Consider the following 21,133-nt stretch of genomic DNA (forward strand, 5'->3'; position numbering starts at 1 on the left):
TTTACATTTACATTTTAGTAATTTAGCAGACGCTCTTATCCAGAGCGACTTACAGTTAGTGAATACATATTTTTTTTTTTTATACTGGCCCCCCGTGGGTTAGCTAGACCTACTATTTCAGCGGTGAATACTGACGCAATTGACTAGATCCCATGGGGCCCCTATGCCCAATCACTCAAATAAAGTAGTATGCTTTATGAATGAAAATCAAATAACAATTATGTCTGTCCAATAATCATAAAGGGAAACATTTACTGTGGTCTCTTGCAGGACAAAAAAACACTTACTCAATTATACCTGGATCAATAAAGAAAACAAATTAAATTAATATTTCTATTTTACATAGCTAATTCTTTGTTCTCATCAAAGGGCGATTTTATGGTTGCTAGGCAGAAAGACCATTGAGGACGGAAAGCGTCCAACGTGAAAAAAGCTGTCGCAATGGGGAAGTGACGTTCCTGTGTCGTCAGGTCTGTGTTGATTTTTTGTGGGGGACTGGAGAGCTTGGAGGACGGGAAGAGGGAGAAGGTTTGTTTTTGTTCGCGTATCCCCAGAAAACAAAGCCAATAACAGATTATATTGATATATTTTGTCACGTACGTGTTTAAGGTCGAATATTGCACAAAAACGGACGTCCCAAACGGCAAAGTAGGCGTACTACATTCTGGAAAGGAAGAATCGTCACCCCTTTTACCCCCTCCCTAACAGACAACCATGACGATTCTTCCAAAAAAGAAGCCAAACGCCAGTGTCGGTGTTTCGGACCACCCGGACGAAACTGACAGAAGAAGTGGCTCTGACACACATCAACATCCTCACGGAGGTCGTACAGGTACAAGACCAAGGGCCTCGCCGCCGCCATGGTCGTATCAAGCCGCGCCAACTTCGGCAAGGGAAGATAGACGGAACGAGGCTAGCTCTCGGCCGCAGCAGGCCTCTCCTCCTCCCGTGGGTTCAGGCTCTCCTGTTGGACCTGGGGATGGGAATGGGACTGGAGGAATACAATGCGTTGCTGGGACACGCGGAGAACTGTCAGGCAGCGTTGGCTGTGGTGGAGGAATTGGAAGTTGCTGTTCGGGGCCTGGTCTGAGTAAAAGGCGACGACAAGCAACCTGCTCTGGTGTGGCTGGTGGTGGAACACCCGGCGGAGGTGGAGGTGGCGGCGGAGGTCCCAGTGCTGATTCGGAGGAAGGTGCAGGTTACAACAGTGAAGATGAGTACGAGAATGCTTCGAGACTGCAGTCTGAGGACCCAGCCACAGTGGAGCAGGTAAACCTTTGTAAAATGTAGCCTCTTTTAGAATCCTAGAGTGAAAGACTCCTCTCTAACAAGTAGGCTCAGCATGCCTGAACATCCCTTTACAAGTCAGAATGTAATTACGAGTCGTCATTATTTATATTTTTCAGGTGAGTAGCAAAGGTTTCCACCAGCTTCTATAGCCACAGTCAGATTCCACATCCACAAAGTCAGATTCCACATCCACAAAGTCAGGTTCCACATCCACAAAGTCAGATTCCACAGCCACGAAGTAAAAAAGGAACATTTTGTTCTTAATTTAAAGGTTCCACAAACAGAAAGTAAAACATGAGCATTTTGTTCTTAATTTAAGGTTAGGGTTATGCATAAGTTTAGCGGTGTGGTTAAGGTGTTTAAAATGTTAAGATTAATTTGATTTTTTTTATAAATGGGCGGGGTTTATCCATAATTATGACTTTGTGTCTGTGGAAGCTAGTGATGACCAGTAGCAAACGGTTCAAAGACAAAATGTTCTCCCACATGATTTGACCCACATGTATCACCATATATGGTCCATGAAAATATAGTTTTTTAAGCAAAAGAAAGCAATACCAGCAGCACATACAGTACCAGTCAAGTTTGGACACACCTACTCATTCCAGGGTTTTTCTTTATTTTTTTACTATTTTCTACATTGTAGAATAATACTGAAGACATCAAAACTATGAAATAACAGATATGGAATCATGTAGTAACCAAAAAAGTATTAAACAAATCAAAATATATTTTATATTTGAGATTCTTCAAAGTAGGCACCCTTTGCCTTGATGACAGCTTTGCACACTCTTGGCATTCTCTCAACCAGCTTCACCTATTTTGATTTGTTGAACACTTTTTTTGGTTACTACATGATTCCATATCTGTTATTTCATAGTTTTGATGTCTTCAATATTATTCTACAATGTAGAAAATAGTAAAAATAAAGAAAAACCCTGGAATGAGTAGGTGTGTCCAAACTTGACTGGTACTGTATGTGCTGCTGGTATTGCTTTCTTTTGCTTAAAAAACAATATTTTCATGGACAATATATGGTGATACATGTGGGTCAAATCATGTGGGAGAACATTTAGTCTTTGAACCGTTTGCTACTGGTCGTCACTAGCTTCCATGCTACAATGTAGAAAATAGTAAAAATAAAGAAAAACCCTGGAATGAGTAGGTGTGTCCAAACTTTTGACTGGTACTGTAGCTTTTTGTTTTAAATGGGTATTCCAGAAATTACCAGTTTGGGAGTAGTGGGTAAAGGTACTTGTGTTGAATGTCACTAGTTCTTTGCTTTCTCCACCCAGGTCTCTGTTAACCATAAACAGGATTCAATGTTTCTGGGGCCTCATTTATCAATCATGCGTAGTCAAAAATCTGTGCTTTAACCATGCATGGGATCATTTCCACGCGAAATGTGAGATTTATCAATATGAACGTTTGCTTGAGAGTAGGGCTGACCCCATTTAGTCGACTGGTCGATTGTTTGGTCGATACGCATATTGGTCGACTGAGATTTCTTTAGTCGAGCAGTAGTATCAGTCTATCAGTCTAAGACGTGCTACTGAAATGGTATATGGTTATATTATGTAAGAACCATGGTGCAATACAAATAAAAATACTATTATTATATATCAAATGTGCATTCTCCCATGTTGGAGAGTGGTCGATGTCCGCAGTTCTGAAACACATCAGTGCGCTGTTGAGTTGGCTACTTTTCTTAGACCATGATGCTATGTGCTTAATAGCAAAGTTAACCAGCATATTGGTTTTGAGAACAATGTGGCAGAGGCAACAGCGTAGTTAGGAGATGAGAAATCAGCCCTTGCCTTAATTGTCGAAGAAAAGTGAGTATTTGTATTTTTATTTATTATGGATCCCCGTTAGCTGCTGCCAAGGCAGCAGCTACTCTTCCTGGGGTCCAGCAAAATTAAGGCAGTTCATACAATTTTTAAAACATTACAATACATTCACAGATTTCACAACACACTGTGTGCCCTCAGGCCCCTACTCATTTACATTTACATTTACATCATTAAGCAGATGCTCTTATCCAGAGCGACTTAAAAATTGGTGCATTCAACTTATGATAGCCAGTGGGACAACCACTTTTTTTTTATGTGGGGGGTAGAAGGATTACTTTATACTATTCCAGGTATTCCTTAAAGAGGTAGGGTTTCAAGTGTCTCCGGAAGGTGGTCAGTGACTCTGCTGTCCTGGCGTCATGGGGGAGCTTGTTCCACCATTGGGGTGCCAGAGCAGCAAATGGCTTTGACTGGGCTGAGCGGGAACTGTGCTTCCGTAGAGGTAGGGGTGCTAGCAGGCCAGAGGTGGATGAATGTAGTGCCCTCGTTTGGATATAGGGTCTGATCAGAGCCTGAAGGTAAGGAGGTGCCGTTCCCCTCACAGCTCCGTAGGCAAGCACCATGGTCTTGTAGTAGATGCGAGTGTCAATTGGAAGCCAGTGGAGTGTGCGGAGGAGCGGGGTGACATGAGAGAACTTGGGAAGGTCGAACACTAGACGGGCTGCAACATTCAGGATAAGTCCACCACTGCCACATATCTACAGTACAAAATCCATGTGCCTATGTTTGTGTTGCTTCACAGTCCCCCGCTGTTCCATCAGGTGTTTTTTATGTTGTTTTTTTTCAAAATAAAATGTTACTACTTGCATCATTTACTTGATGTGGAATAGAGTTCCTTGTAGTCATGGCTCTATGTAGTACTGTGCGCCTCCCATAGTCTGTTCTGAATTTGGGGACTGTGAAGAGACTTCTGGTGGCATGTCTTCTGGGGTATGCATGGGTGTCCGAGCTGTGCACCAGTAGTTCAAACAGACAGCTCGCTGCATTCAACATGTCAATACCTCTCATAAATACAAGTAGTGATGAAGTCAATCTCTCCTCCACTTTGAGCAAGCAGAGATTAACATGCGTATTATTAATATTAGCTCTCTGTGTACATCCAAGGGCCAGTTCTGAGCCAATTGCAATTTTCCTAAGTCCTTTTTTGTGGCACCTGACCACACGACTGAACAGTAGTCCAGGTGTGACAACTAGGGCCTGTAGGACCTGCCTTGTTGATAGTGCTGTTAAGAAGGTAGAGCAGCGTTTTGACCATGACAGTTTACAATCCAGGGTTACTCCAAGCAATTTAGTCATCTCAACTTGCTAAATTTCCACATTATTTATTACAAGAGTTAGTTGAGGTTTAGGGTTTAGTGAATGATTTGTCCCAAATACAATGCTTTTAGATTTATAAATATTTAGGACTAATTTACTCCTTGCCACCCACTCTGAAACTAACTGCAACTCTTTGTTAAGTGTTGAAGTCATTTCAGTCGCTGTAGTAGCTGACATGTATAGTGTTGAGCCATCCGCATACATAGACACACTGGCTTTACTCAAAGCCAGGCATGTCATTAGTAAAGATAGAGGAAGCCCCAACTTAATTAAGTCTATAATCAATAGCCTAAGTGTTACATGTGCCTGGCTTTGTAAATCATCCATATATAGCTACAGAAATAAGAAGGATCCTGCGTCTGTTGCCTGCTTGAGTGTTTGTTTAATAGCCTACTGATTCCGTGAGCACGAAGCCTCACGAAACCACATGTCGGATAAACAATTTCACAAATTCGGCAGTTTTTAATCTTTGCTATGCTGTGAAAAAGGCTTTACACTTTTTTTTTCGTTAGAACAGCCTCAGGTATTATTTATAATTTATTTAGTGTTGTTTACCAATTTGTCAGAAATTATATTTATTATAATAATAACCCTCCCTTTTGCTTGATCTCCTTCTTATTGTTATTATTACTATTATTATTATTATTATTATTATTATTATGATCTTTATAATAATAATAAGTAATTTCATTATCATTAATAGGCTTAGTTTAGCAGCCTTGTATCACCACCATTGAGCTGGAGGCCTAAGAGCGCATCCGGTTTGTCTTAATACCATAACTATATTTCAATACTTACAGTTGAAGTCGGAAGTTTACATACACCATAGCCAAATACATTTAAACTCAGTTTTTCACAATTCCTGACATTTATTCCTAGCAAAAATTCCCTGTCTTAGGTCAGTTAGGATCACCACTTTATTTTAAGAATGTGAAATGTTAGAATAATAGTAGAGAGAATGATTTATTTCAGCTTTTATTTCTTTCATCACATTCCCAGTGGGTCAGAAGTTTACATACTGTGAGGGGAAAAAAAGTATTTGATCCCCTGCTGATTTTGTACGTTTGCCCACTGACAAAGAAATGATCAGTCTATAATTTTAATGGTAGGTTTATATGAACAGTGAGAGACAGAATAACAACCAAAAAATCCAGAAAAACACATTAAAAAATGTTATTAAATTGATTTGCATTTTAATGAGGGAAATAAGTATTTGACCCCCTCTCAATCAGAAAGATTTCTGGCTCCCAGGTGTCTTTTATACAGGTAACGAGCTGAGATTAGGAGCACACTCTTTAAGGGAGTGCTCCTAATCTCAGTTTGTTACCTGTATAAAAGACACCTGTCCACAGAAGCAATCAATCAGTCAGATTCCAAACTCTCCACCATGGCCAAGACCAAAGAGCTCTCCTAGGATGTCAGGGACAAGATTGTAGACCTACACAAGGCTGGAATGGGCTACAAGACCCACCTTCTCACCAAGCAGCTTGGTGAGAAGGTGACAACAGTTGGTGCGATTATTCGCAAATGGAAGAAACGCAAAAGAACTGTCAATCTCCCTCGGCCTGGGGCTCCATGCAAGATCTGCCCTCGTGGAGTTGCAATGATCATGAGAACGGTGAGGAATCAGCCCAGAACTACACGGAAGGATCTTGTCAATGATCTCAAGGCAGCTGGGACCATAGTCACCAAGAAAACAACTGGTAACACACTACGCCGTGAAGGACTGAAATTCTGCAGCGCCCGCTAGGTCCCCCTGCTCAAGAAAGCACATATACAGGGCCGTCTGAAGTTTGCCAATGAACATCTGAATGATTCAGAGGAGAACTGGGTGAAAGTGTTGTGGTCAGATGAGACCAAAATTGAGCTCTTTGGCATCATCTCAACTCGCCGTATTTGGAGGAGGAGGAGGAATGCTGCCTATGACTCCAAGAACACCATCCCCACCGTCAAACATGGAGGTGGAAACATTATGCTTTGGGGGTGTTCTGCTAAGGGGACAGGACAACTTCACCGCATCAAAGGGATGATGGACGTGGCCAGGGTGAGAACCTCCTTCCCTCAGCCAGGGCATTGAAAATGGATAGTGGATGGGTATTCCAGCATGACAATGACCAAAAACACATGGCCAAGACAACAAAGGAGTGGCTCAAGAAGAAGTAGATTAAGGTCCTGGAGTGGCCTAGCCAGTCTCCAGACCTTAATCCCATAGAAAATCTGTGGAGGGAGCTGAAGATTCGAGTTGCCAAACGTGAGCCTCGAAACCTTAATGACTTGGAGAAGATCTGCAAAGAGGAGTGGAACAAAATCCCTCCTGAGATGTGTGCAAACCTGGTGGCCAACTTCAAGAAATGTCTGTCATGTTTTGCAGAGGGGTTAAATACTTACTTCCCTCATTAAAATGCTAATATATTTATAACATTTCTTACATGCGTTTTTCTGGATTTTTTTGTTATTCTGTCTCTCACTGTTCAAATAAACCTACCATTAAAATTATAGACTGATCATGTCTTTGTCAGTGGGCAAAGGTACAAAATCAGCAGGGGATCAAATACTTTTTTCCCTCACTGTACACTCAATTAGTATTTGATAGCATTGCCTTTAAATTGTTTAACTTTGGTCAAACGTTTCGGGTACCACAATAAGTTGGGTGGATTTTTGCCCATTCCTCCTGACCGAGCTGGTATAACTGAGTCAGGTTTGTAGGCCTCCTTGCTCGCACACGCTTTTTCAGTTCTGCCCACACATTTTCTATAGGATTGAGGTCAAAGCTTTGTGATGGCCACTCCAATACCTTGACTTTGTTGTCCTTAAGCCATTTTGTGACAACGTTGGAAGTATGCTTGGGGTCATTGTCCATTTGGAAGACCCATTTACGACCAAGCTTTAACTTCCTGACTGATGTCTTGAGATGTTGCTTCAATATATCCACATAATTTTCCTTCCTCATGATGCCATCTATTTTGTGAAGTGCACCAGTCCCTCCTGCAGCAAAGCACTTGTACAGCATGATGCTGCCACCCCCGTGCTTCACGGTTGGGATGGTGTTCTTCGGCTTGCAAGCCTTCCCCTTTTTTCTCCAAACATAACGATGGTCATTATGGCCAAACAGTCCTATTTTTGTTTCATCAGACTTGAGGACATTTCTCCCAAAAGTATGATCTATGTCCCCATGTGCAGTTACAAACCGTAGTCTGGCTATTTTATGGCGGTTTTGGAGTAGTGGCTTCTTCTTTGCTGAGCGGCCTTTCAGGTTATGTCGATATAGGACTCGTTTTACTGTGGATATAGATACTTTTGTACCATTTTCCTCCAGCATCTTTACAAGGTCTTTTGCTGCTGTTCTGGGATTGAGTTGCACTTTTCGCACCAAAGTACGTTCATCTCTAGGAGACAGAAAGCGTCTCCTTCCTGAGAGGTATGACGGCTGCTTGGTCCCATGGTGTTTATACTTGCGTACTATTGTTTGTACAGATGAACGTGGTACCTTCAGGCGTTTGGAAATTGCTCCCAAGGATGAACCAGACTTATGGAGGTCTACAAGCTTTTTTCTGAGGTCTTGGCTGATTTCTTTTGATTTTCCCATGATGTCAAGCAAAGAGGCACTGAGTTTGAAGGTAGGCCTTGAAATACATCCACAGGTACACCTCCAATTGACTCAAATTATGTAAATTAGCCTATCAGTAGCTTCTAAAGCCATGACATAATTTTCTGGAATTTTCCAAGCTGTTTAATGGCACAGTCAACTTCTGACCCACTGGAATTGTGATACAGTGAATTATAAGTGAAATAATCTGTCTGTAAACAATTGTTGGAAAAATTACTTGTGTCATGCACAAAGTAGATGTCCTAACTGACTTGCCAAAACTATAGTTTGTTAACAAGAAATGTGTGGTTGAAAAACGGGTTTTAATGACTCCAACGTAAGTGTATGTAAACTTCCGACTTCAACTGTACGTACATTTCCATTTGTTTTTGTGATTAAACAATAAATAAATGCTTTTGCTTTGTCATTATGGGGTATTATGTGTAGATTGATGAGGGGAAAAAACAATTTAATCAATTTTAGAATAAGGTTGTAATTTATCAAAATGTGGAAAAAGTCAAGGGGTCTGAATATTTTCCGAATGCACTGTGTGTATATATATATATATATATATATATATATATATATATATATATATATATATATATATATATATATATATATATATATATATATATATATATATATATATATATATATATATATATATATATATATATATATATATATATATATATATATATATATATATATATATATATATATATTATGCTGACCACCATTTAGTCGTCTGGTCGATTATTTGGTCGATAGGCTGTTGGTTGACCGAGATTATTTTAGTCAAACAGTGGCAAATATATATTTTTTAAATTATGCCACTAATCCATTGTGGAGGCCGTTATTTCCCATAAATGACTAAAATGTAATAATTTCTAATCTATAATGTTTGTTTGGTTACGGTAGTTGCTGTTAATGCATTCAATATATTCTTATTACAGTCTTACCCTTGTCATTGTAGGAGTGAACACGTTGTTTGCAGAGCACACAACCTAGGCTACACTTGTGAAGAAAAAAAAGTGTTGGTTTATTTAATTCCATTTTTGATTTATGAAATCAGTGCTCATGTCAAAATCTTGAGTAAGGACAAGCACCGGATGAAGCATATAGAAGTAGAACTAGTCAACCTGGCCTGTGTGGAAATGTAGACCTATTAATGTGCCCATTTGTGGATCTGATACTATTTCTGATTGTCTTAATTCACCATAGTGCCCTTAACATTTGTGACCGACCGCCTTGATTTCTGTCTTATGTAGCAACATTTGACATTGTGTTTTTTACATTGGATAAAAGCAGAGACACAGAGCTACAAAATTGTATATCATACACTGCATTTAAGGGAACAATGGGAAAGTAATTCTGCTTTGAAAGTTGATAAACTTGTAAACTCACTTTTGAGAAAATGGCCTTTGAATGTTTTTGGTACCTACTGAAGAGCTCTTCTTTGTCTACACCCATTCAGCATTGTTCACACCCTCTTAAGCTTTAGCCCCATCCATCTCGTTTCGCTGTTGGAGCGTTTAGAGCGCACACTTGACGCTCTGGCCGATGAATAGGGTTGATCTGAGTGTTCTGACCTCACAATGGCAGTAAAGCACCCAAGCTAACTGGCTAACATTGGCTAGCTTGCTAGCTACTTCCAGACACAAAATTGGGATTATGGTTAATTGTTTACCTCTGGATGACATGAAAACAGCCTAACCAGCCCCACTTACCATTTTACTTGCCCTAGCAGAGCTGGTTAGGCTGTTTTCAAGTTATCTAGAGTGTTGGCGACTGTAACTGTGCTGCTAGCAACAATTAAATTACGCTTTTTTGCCGACGTTTACTGACACCGGCCATATACAACAGGTGTTGTACGTTCGTAAATTCATCAGTTATTCTGCGCTCTGGCATTCTCAGATTGAATTTACGAACGCACCCGAAATGGTTACTTGCAGTATTTTGTTAAGACATGTAGCTAGCTAGCTAGGTAAACAATTAACCATAATCCCAACTCATGACGTTACTACCCTGTATGAATCTGCAGGTAGCTAACCAACCAGGTTCAATATTAGCTTGCTAACAGTAGGCTATAACTAGCCAAGCAAATGGCTCTGAGATACGAATAATAAGATCATACACGTAACGTTAGCTAGCGAGCCAGCGAGCTAATGTTAGCTAGCTAGCTAAACAATTAACCATAATCCCAACTCATGACGTTGGGGTCCGTGGGTGGCTTTTTATAATTTTATTGGATTCCTCATTTCTTACTCAAATAAAATACAATTGTATTTGTCACATGCGCTGAAATGCTAACTTATAAGCCCTTAACCAACAATGCAGTTCAATAAATAGTTACGAAAATATTAACTAAATAAACTAAAGTAAAATATATATATACAGTGGGGAGAACAAGTATTTGATACACTGCCGATTTTGCAGGTTTTCCTACTTACAAAGCATGTAGAGGTCTGTAATTTTTATCATAGGTACACTTCAACTGTGAGAGACGGAATCTAAAACAAAAATCCAGAAAATCACATTGTATGATTTAAGTAATTAATTTGCATTTTATTGCATGACATAAGTATTTGATCACCTACCAACCAGTAAGAATTCCGTCTCTCACAGAACTGTTAGTTTTTCTTTAAGAAGCCCTCCTGTTCTCCACTTATTACCTGTATTAACTGCACCTGTTTGAACTCGTTACCTGTATAAAAGACACCTGTCCACACACTCAATCAAACAGACTCCAACCTCTCCACAATGACTAAGACCAGAGAGCTGTGTAAGGACATCAGGGATAAAATTGTAGACCTGCACAAGTCTGGGATGGGCTACAGGACAATGGGCGAGCAGCTTGGTGAGAAGGCAACAACTGTTGGCGCAATTATTAGAAAATGGAAGAAGTTCAAGATGACGGTCAATCACCCTCGGTCTGGGGCTCCATGCAAGATCTCACCTCGTGGGGCATCAATGATCATGAGGAAGGTGAGGGATCAAACCAGAACTACACGGCAGGACCTGGTCAATGACCTGAAGAGAGCTGAGACCACAGTCTCAAAGAAAACCATTAGTAACACACTACGCCGTCATGGATTAAAATCCTGCAGCGCACGCAAGGTCCCCCTGCTCAAGCCAGCGCATGTCCAGGCCCGTCTGAAGTTTGCCAATGACCATCTGGATGATCCAGAGGAGGAATGGGAGAAGGTCATGTTGTCTGATGAGACAAAAATAGAGCTTTTTGGTCTAAACTCCACTCGCCGTGTTTGGAGGAAGAAGAATGATAACCCCAAGAACACCATCCCAACCGTGAAGCATGGAGGTGGAAACATCATTCTTTGGGGATGCTTTTCTGCGAAGGGGACAGGACGACTGCACCGTATTGAGGGGTGGATGGATGGGGCCATGTATCGCGAGATCTTGGCCAACATCCTCCTTCCCTCAGTAAGAGCATTGAAGATGGGTCGTGGCTGGGTCTTCCAGCATGACAACGACCCGAAACACACAGCCAGGGCAACTAAGGAGTGGCTCCGTAAGAAGCATCTCAAGGTCCTGGAGTGGCCTAGCCAGTTTCCAGACCTGAACCCAATAGAAAAAATTTGGAGGGAGCTGAAAGTCCGTATTGCCCAGCGACAGCCCCAAAACCTGAAGGATCTGGAGAAGGTCTGTATGGAGGAGGTGGCCAAAATCCCTGCTGCAGTGTGTGCAAACCTGGTCAAGACCTACAGGAAACGTATGATCTCTGTAATTGCAAACAAAAGTTTCTGTACCAAGTATTAAGTTCTGCTTTTCTGATGTATCAAATACTTATGTCATGTAATAAAATGCAAATTAATTACTTAAAAATCATACAATATGATTTCTGGATTTTTGTTTTAGATTCCGTCTCACAGTTGAAATGTACCTATGATAAAAATTACAGACCTCTACATGCTTAGTAAGTAGGAAAACCTGCAAAATCAGCAGTGTATAAAATACTTGTCCTCCCCACTGTGTATATATATATACACTGCTCAAAAAAATAAAGGGAACACTAAAATAACACACCCTAGATCTGAATAAATGAAATAATCTCATTAAATACTTTTTTCTTTACATAGTTGAATGTGCTGACATCAATATCACACAAAAATGATCAATGGAAATCAAATGTATCAACCCATGGAGGTCTGGATTTGGAGTCACCCTCAAAATGAATGTGGAAAACCACACTACAGGCTGATCCAACTTTGATGTAATGTCCTTAAAACAAGTCAAAATGAGGCTCAGTAGTGTGTGTGGCCTCCACGTGCCTGTATGACCTCCCTACAACGCCTGGGCATGCTCCTGATGAGGTGGCGGGTGGTCTCCTGAGGGATCTCCTCCACAGACCTGGACTAAAGCATCCGCCAACGTGGTGTTGGTGGATGGAGCGAGACATGATGTCCCAGATGTGCTCAATTGGATTCAGGTCTGGGGAACGGGCGGGCCAGTCCATAGCATCAATGCCTTCCTCTTGCAGGAACTGCTGACACCCTCCAGCCACATGAGGTCTAGCATTGTCTTGTATTAGGAGGAACCCAGGGCCAACCGCACCAGCATATGGTCTCACAAGGGGTCTGAGGATCTCATCTCGGTACCTAATGGCAGTCAGGCTACCTCTGGCGAGCACATGGAGGGCTGTGCGGCCCCCCAAAGAAATGCCACCCCACACCATGACTGACCCACTGCCAAACCGGTCATGCTGGAGGATGTTGCAGGCAGCAGAACGTTCTCCACGGCGTCTCCAGACTCTGTCACGTGCTCAGTGTGAACCTGCTTTCATCTGTGAAGAGCACAAGGCACCAGTGGCGAATTTGCCAATCTTGGTGTTCTCTGGCAAATTCCAAATGTCCTGCACGGTGTTGGGCTGTAAGCCCAACCCCCACCTGTGGACGTCGGGCCCTCATACCACCCTCATGGAGTCTGTTTCTGACCGTTTGAGCAGACACATGCACGTTTGTGGCCTGCTGGAGATCATTTTGCAGGGCTCTGGCAGTGCTCCTCCTGCTCCTCCTTGCACAAAGGCGGAGGTAGCAGTCCTGCTGCTGGGTTGTTGCCCTCCTAGTGCCTCCTCCACGTCTCCTGATGTACTGGCCTGTCTCCTGGTAGCGCCTCCATGCTCTGGACACTACGCTGACAGACACAGCAAACCTTCTTGCCACAGCTCGCATTGATGTGCCATCCTGGATGAGCTGCACTACCTGAGCCACTTGTGTGGGTTGTAGACTCCGTCTCATGCTACCACTAGAGTGAAAGCACCGCCAGCATTCAAAAGTGACCAAAACATCAGCCAGGAAGCATAGGAACTGATAAGTTGTCTGTGGTCACCACTTGCAAAACCAGTCCTTTATTGGGGGTGTCTTGCTAATTGCCTATAATTTCCACCTGTTGTCTATTCCATTTGCACAACAGCATGTGACATTTATTGTCAATCAGTGTTGCTTCCTAAGTGGACAGTTTGCTTTCACAGAAGTGTGATTGACTTGGAGTTACATTGTGTTGTTTAAGTGTTCCCTTTATTTTTTTGAGCAGTGTATGTATATATGTGCGGGGGTACAGGATAGTTGAGGTAATTTGTACATGTAGGTAGGGGTAAAGTGACTATTCATAGATAATACACAGCGAGTAGCAGCAGTGTAAAAAAAAAAATGGGGGGAGGGTCAATGTAAATAGTCCGGGTGGCCATTTAATGAATTGTTCAACAGTCTTATGGCTTGGGGGTAGAAGATGTTAAGGAGCCTTTTGGACCTAGACTTGGCACTCCGGTACCGCTTGCCGTGCGGTAGCAGAGAGAACAGTCTATGACTTTGGTGACTGGAGTCTTTGACAATTTGTTGGGCCTTCCTCTGACACCGCGTAGTATATAGATCCTGGATGGCAGGAAGCTTGGCCCCAATGATGTACTGGTCCGTACGCACTACCCTCTGTAGCGTCTTAAGGTCAGATGCCGAGCAGTTGCCATACCAGGCGGTGATGCAACCTGTCAGGATGGTCTCGATGGTGCAGCTGTAGAACGTTTTGAGGATCTTGGGGACCCATGCCAAATCTTTTCAGTCTCCTGAGTGAGAAAAGGTTTTGTCGTGCCCTCTTCACGACTGTTTTGGAGTGTTTGGACCATGATAGCTTGTTGATGTGGACACAGAGAAACTTAACTCACGGCCTGCTCCACTGCAGCCCCGTCGATGTTAATGGGGGCCTGTTCGGCCCTTCCTTTTGCTGTAGACCATGGTCAGCTCCTTTGTCTTGCTCACGTTGAGGGAGAGATGTTGTCCTGGCACCACACTGCCGGAGGGGATGGCTGCCGTTTTATGGACTCTTAACCAACCGTGCTATTTTGTGTGTTTTTTCACATTGTTTATAACTTATATTCTACATAATGTTGCTGCTACCGTCTCTTATGACCGGAAAGAGCTTCTGGACATCAGAACAGCTATTACTCACCTTGAACAGGACCAGAAAAAATTATTTAATGAGTCGGACGAGAAGGATTTGCTCCAGACATCCGACAGGGCCCTCATCCCCGTCATTCGCAGTAGAAAGAAAAGGAGATATCGGGGTGCTGGTAAGGAGCCGGCGACGAGTGGCTAATCTGCCTTTACCATCGATACTATTGGCCAATTTACAATCACTTGATAATAAAGTGGATGAACTACAACCACGTATATCCTACCAACGGGACATTAAAAACTGAAATATCTTATGTTTCACTGAGTCGTGGCTGACTGACGACATGAATAACATACAGCTGGCGGGTTATACACTGTATCGGCAAGATAGAACAGCAGCTTCTGGTAAGACAAGGGGTGGAGGTCTGTGTCTATTTGTAAACAACAGCTGGTGCACGATATCTAAGGAAGTCTCGAGGTTTTGCTCGCCTGAGGTAGAGTATCTCATGATAAGCTGTAGACCACACTATCTTCCAAGATAGTTTTCATCAATATTCTTCGTAGCTGTCTATTTACCACCACAAACCGATGCTGGCACTAAGACCACACTCAATGAACTGTATACGGCCATAAGCAAACAGGAAAACTCTCATCCAGAGGTGGCGCTCCTAGTGGCCGGGGACTTTAATGCAGGGAAACTTAAATCTGTTTTACCAAATTTCTACCAGCATGTTAATAAATGTGCAACCAGAGGGAAAAAAACTATAGACCACCTTTACTCCATACACAGACACGTACAAAGCTCTCCCTCGCCCTCCATTTGGCAAATCTGACCATAATTATATCCTCCTGATTCCTGCTTACAAGCAAAAACTGAAGCAGGAAGCACCAGTTACTCGGTCAATAAAAAAGTGGTCAGATGAAGCAGATGCTAAGCTACAGGACTGTTTTGCTAGCACAGACTGGAATATGTTCCGGGATTCTTCCGATGGCATTGAGGAGTACCCCACATCCGTCACTGGCTTCATCAATAAGTGCATCGATGTCGTCATCCCCACAGTGACTGTACGTATCCCCACAGTGACTGTACGTACCCCCAACCAGAAGCCATGGATTACAGGCAACATCCACACTGAGCTAAAGGGTAGAGCTGCCCCTTTCAAGGAGCTGTACTCTAACCTGGAAGCTTATAAGAAATCCCACTATGCCCTCCGACTAACCAACAAACAGGCAACGCGTCAATACAGGACTCAGATCGAATCGAATTACACCGGCTCCGACGCTCTTCGGATGTGGCAGGGCTTGCAAACTATTACAGACTACAAAGGGAAGCACAGCCGCAAGCTGCCCAGTGACACGAGCCTACCAGATGAGCTAAATTACTTCTATGCTCGCTTCGAGGCAAGTAACACTGAAACATGCATGAGAGCATCAGCTGTTCCGGACGACTGTGTGATCACGCTCTCCGGAGCCGATGTGAGTAAGACCTTTAAACTGGTCAACATTCACAAGGCCGCAGGGCTAGACAGATTACCAGCATGTGCTGACCAACTGGCAAGTGTCTTCACTGACATTTTTCAACCTGTCCCTGACTGAGTCTGTAATTCCAACATGTTTCAAGCAGACCACAATAGTCCCTGTGCCAAAGAACACTAAGGTAACCTGCCTAAATGACTACAGACCCGTAGCACTCACGTCTGTAGCCATGAAGTGCTTTGAAAGGCTGGTCATGGCTCACATCAACACCATTATCCCAGAAACCCTAGACCCACTCTAATTTGCTTACCACCCCAACAGATCCACAGATGATGCGATCTCTATTGCGCTCCACACTGCCCTTTCACACCTGGACAAAAGGAACAACTATGTGAGAATGCTATTCATTGACTGCAGCTCAGCGTTCAACACCATAGTGCCCTCAAAGCTCATCACTAATCTAAGGACCCTGTGACTAAACACCTCCCTCTGCAACTGGATCCTGGACTTCCTGACTGGCCGACCCCCAGGTGGTAAGGGTAGTTCACAACACATCAACCACGCTGATCCTCAACACGGGGGTCCCTCAGGGGTGCATGCTCAGTCCCCTCCTGTACTCCCTGTTCACTCATGATTGCATGGCCAGGCACGACTCCAACACCATCATTACGTTTGCCGATGACACAACAGTGGTAGGCCTGATCACCGACAACGACGAGACAGCCTATAGGGAGGAGGTCAGAGACCTGGCCGTGTGATGCCAGGACAACAACCTCTCCCTCAACGTGATCAAGACAAAGGAGATGATTGTGGACTACAGGAAAAATGAAGAGGACCGAGCACACCCCCATTCTCATCGACGGTGCTGTATTGGAGCTGGTTGAGAGCTTCAAGTTCCTTGGTGTCCACATCACCAACAAACTATAATGTTCCATGCACACCAAGACAGTCGTGAAGAGGGCACGACAAAACCTATTCCCCCTAAGGAGACTGAAAAGATTTGGCATGGGTCCTCAGATCCTCAAAAGGTTCTACAGCTGCACCATCGAGAGCATCCTGACTGGTTGCATCACTGCCTGGTATGGCAACTGCTCAGCCTCCGACCGCAAGCCAGTACAGAGAGTAGTGTGTACGGACCAGTACATCACTGGGGCCAAGCTTCCTGCCATCCAGGACCTCTATACCAGGTGGTGCCAGAGGAAGGCCCTAAGAATTGTCAAAGACTCTAGCCACCCTAGTCATAGACTGTTCTCTCTGCTACCGAACGGCAAGCGGTACCGGAGCGCCAAGTCTAGGTCCATGAGGCTTCTAAACAGCTTCTACCCCCAAGCCATAAGACTCCTGAACATCTAATCAAATGGTATCCAAATGGTATTGATTTGTCTGACTTCCTCTCTATAGGCTGTCTCAAGAAATATGGTCCAAATCGGATGTTACTGTAGGTACTATATTTATTGAAGATTATTCCTATATGAATCCTATAAATTAAAAAGGCAATTTATTTTGCACTCAATTAACTTAATTTCTCAGATCAAATAAAATGTCAATAAAATAATGTTTCAGAAATGCTAACCTGTTTCTAACTACAGCAATGATTTCAGTATAATCTGAGATGGTGGGTGTCGAATTCGTCTTTCTTTTGCATTTTGAAGGAACAACCCGAATGCTATTTATTAAATCAGGAGTTTTACAGTGCCTTCAGAAAGTATTCATACCCCTTGACTTATTCCACATTTTGTTGTTATAGCATGATTTCTAAATGTATTAAATATATTTTTTTCTCTCACCAATTTTTTTTCTCTACGCACAATACCCCTTAATGACAAAGTGAAAACCTGTTTTTTTAGAAGGAAATATAAGTATCTCATTTAGATAAGTATTCAGACCCCTGAGTCATTACTTTGTAGAAGCAACTTTGGCAGTGATTACAGCTGTGAGTTTTTCTTTTTAAGTCTCTTAAGAGCTTTTCACACTTGTATTGTGCCACATTTGACCACTATTATTGAAAAAAAATATTCAAGCTCTTTAAAATTCTAATCAAATTAAATTGTATTTGTCACATGAAATGCTTTCTTACAAAGCCGTTAACCAACAATGCAGTTTTACGAAAAATAAGTGTTAACAAAAAAAATGGAAAAAATTTAAATTAAAAAATTAAAGAAATAACAAATAATTAAAGAGCAGGAGTAAAATAACAGTAGTGAGGCTATATACAGGGGGTACCAGTACAGAGTCAATGTGTGTGGGCACAGGTTAGTCAAGGTAATTGAGGTAATATGTACATGTAGAAGATGTTAAGAAGCCATTTAGACCTAGACTTGGCGCTCCTGTACCGCTTGCCATGCGGTAGCAGAGAGAACAGTCTATGACTAGGGTGGCTGGAGTCTTTGACAATTCTTAGGGCCTTCCTCTGGTACCACCTGGTATAGACGTCCTGGATGGCAGGAAGGTTGGCCCCAGTGATGTTCTGGGCCGTTCGCACTACACTCTGTAGTGCCTTGCGGTCGTAGGCCGAGCAGTTGCCATACCAGGCGATGATGCAATCAGTCAGGATGGTCTCGATGGTGCAGCTGTAGAACTTTTTGAGGATCTGAGGACCCATGCCAAATCTTTTCAGTCTCCTGAGGGGGAATAGGCTTTGTTGTGCCCTCTTCACAACTGTCTTGGTGTGTTTGGATCATGATAGTTTGTTGGAGATGTGGACACCAAGGAACTTGAAGCTCTCAACCAGCTCCACTACAGCGCCATCGATGAGAATGGGGGCATGCTCGGTCATCCTTTTCCTGTAGTCCACAATCATCTCCTTTGTCTTGATCACGTTGAGTGAGAGGTTGTTATCCTGGCATCACACAACCTGGTCTCTGACCTCCTCCCTATAGGCTGTCTCATCGTTGTCGGTTATCAGGCCTACCACTGTTGTGTTGTCGGCAAACCTAATGATGGTGTTGGAGTCGTACATTGGCCATGCAGTCATGAGTGAACAGGGAGTACAGGAGGGGACTGAGCATGCACCCCTGAAGGACCCCCGTGTTGAGGATCAGCGTGGTTGATGTGTTGTGACCTACCCTTACCACCTGGCGGCGGCCCGTCTTGAAGTCCAGGATCCAGTTGCAGAGGGAGGTGTTTAGTCCCAGGATCCTTAGCTTAGTGATGAGCTTTGAGGGCACTATGGTGTTGAACACTGAGCTGTAGTCAATGAATAGCATTCTCACCAGTCAAAAGTTTGGACACTACCTACTCATTCCAGGGTTTTTCTTTATTTTTACTATTTTGTACATTGTAGAATATTAGTGAAGACTTCAAAACTATGAAATAACACATGGAATCATGTAGTAACCAAAAAAGTGTTAAACAAATCAAAATGTATGTTATATTTGAGATTCTTAAAGTAGCCACCCTTTGCCTTTATGACATCTTTTCACACAGCTTCATGAGGAATGCTTCTCCAACAGTTTTGAAGGAGTTCCCACATGTTGAGCACTTGTTGCCTGCTTTTCCTTCACTCTGCTGTCCAACTCATCCCAAACCATCTCAATTGGGTTGATGTCTGGTGATTGTGGAGGCCATGTCATCTGATGCAGCACTGCATCACTCTCCTTCTTGGTCAAATAGCCCTTACACAGCCTGGAGGTGTGTTTTGCGTCATTGTCCTGTTGAAAAACAAATAATAGTCCCACTAAGCGCAAACCAGATGGGATGGCGTATCGCTGCAGAATGCTGTGGTAGCCATGCTGGTTAATTGTGCCTTGAATTCTACATAAATCACCAACAGTGTCACCAACAAAGAACACCAACACCATCACATCACCACCTCCATGCTTGACGGTGGGAACCACACATGCGTCCTGTGTTGATGCTTTGCCTATTGGAAGGTTCGTCGGAGGGCATAGTGGGATTTCTTATAAGCGTCCGGGTTAGATTTCCGCTCCTTCAAAGCGGCAGCTCTCCCCTTTAGCTCAGTGCGGATGTTGCCTGTAATCCATGGCTTCTGGTTGGGGTATGTATGTACGGTCACTGTGGAGACGACGTCATCGATGCACTTATTTATGAAGCCAGTGACTGATGTGGTGTACTCCTCAATGCCATCGGAAGAATCCCGGAACATATTTGAGTCTGTGCTAGCAAAACAGTCCTGTAGTTTAGCATCTGCTTCATCTGACCTCTTCTTTATTGACCGAGTCACTGGTGCTTCCTGATTTAGTTTTTGCTTGTAAGCAGGAATCAGGAGGATAGAATTATGGTCAGATTTGCCAAATGGAGGGCGAGGGAGAGCTTTGTACACGTCTCTGTGTGTGGAGTAAGGTGGTCTTTTTTTTCTCTGTTTGTACATTTAACATGCTGGTAGAAATGAGGTGAAACGGATTTAAGTTTGCCTGCATTAAAGTCCCCGGCCACTAGGAGCGCCGCTTCTGGATGACTATTTTCTTGTTTGCTTATGGCCTTATACAGCTCAGTCAGTGCGGTCTTAGTGCCAGCATCGGTTTGTGGTGGTAAATAGACAGCTACGAGAAATATAGATGAAAACTGTCTAGGTAAATGGTGTGGTCTAAAGCTTATCATGAGATACCTTAGGCGAGCAAAACCTTCAGACTTCCTTAATATCAAATTTCTTGCAGACAACCATTTTCAGGTCTTGCCATAGATCTTCAAGTAGATTTAAGTCAAAACTGTAACTGTTTCATTAAATAGTACCCGCAAAACACCAGTCTCAATGTCAACAGTGAAGAGGCGACTCCGGGATGCTGACCTTCTAGGCAGAGTTGCAAAGAAAAAGCCATATCTCAGACTGGCCAATAAAAATAAAAGATTAAGATGGGCAGTCTGTGATATGGCTTTTTGTTTGCAACTCTGCCTAGAAGGTCAGCATCCCGGAGTCGCCTCATCAATGTTAACGTTGAGACTGGTGTTTTGCAGGTACTATTTAATGAAGCTGCCAGTTGAGGACCTGTGAGGCATCTGTTTGTCAAACTTGACACTAATGTATTTTTCCTCTTGCTCAGTTGTGCACAAGGGCCTCCCACTCTTTCTATTCTGGTTAGAGCCAGTTTGCGCTGTTCTGTTAAGGGAGTAGTACACAGCATTGTACGAGATCTTCAGTTTCTTGGCAATTTCTCGCATGGAATAGCCTTAATTTCTCAGAACAAGAATAAACTGACGAGTTTCAGAAGAAAGTTATTTGTTTCTGACCATTTTGAGCCTGT

General features: G+C 43.0%; 1 protein-coding gene across 3 annotated transcripts in view; it reads left to right on the top strand.

The window, feature by feature from the left end:
* Positions 1–468: 468 nt before the first annotated feature.
* LOC311147906 (OTU domain-containing protein 5-A) overlaps positions 469–21,133 on the top strand; it is a 116,162-nt gene continuing 95,497 nt past the window's right edge. For 2 of the 3 annotated variants that reach the window (XM_084184743.1, XM_084184744.1), the window contains exon 1: positions 469–1,269. In XM_084184743.1, coding sequence (XP_084040869.1) covers positions 715–1,269 — 555 coding nt within the window. In that variant the 5' untranslated portion in view covers positions 469–714. The remainder of the gene's footprint in view (positions 1,270–21,133) is intronic. The other variant, XM_084184745.1, reaches the window with a different exon arrangement.

Source organism: Coregonus lavaretus (genome assembly GCF_964263955.1).
Source record: "Coregonus lavaretus genome assembly, chromosome: 20".
Lineage (NCBI taxonomy): Eukaryota > Metazoa > Chordata > Actinopteri > Salmoniformes > Salmonidae > Coregonus > Coregonus lavaretus.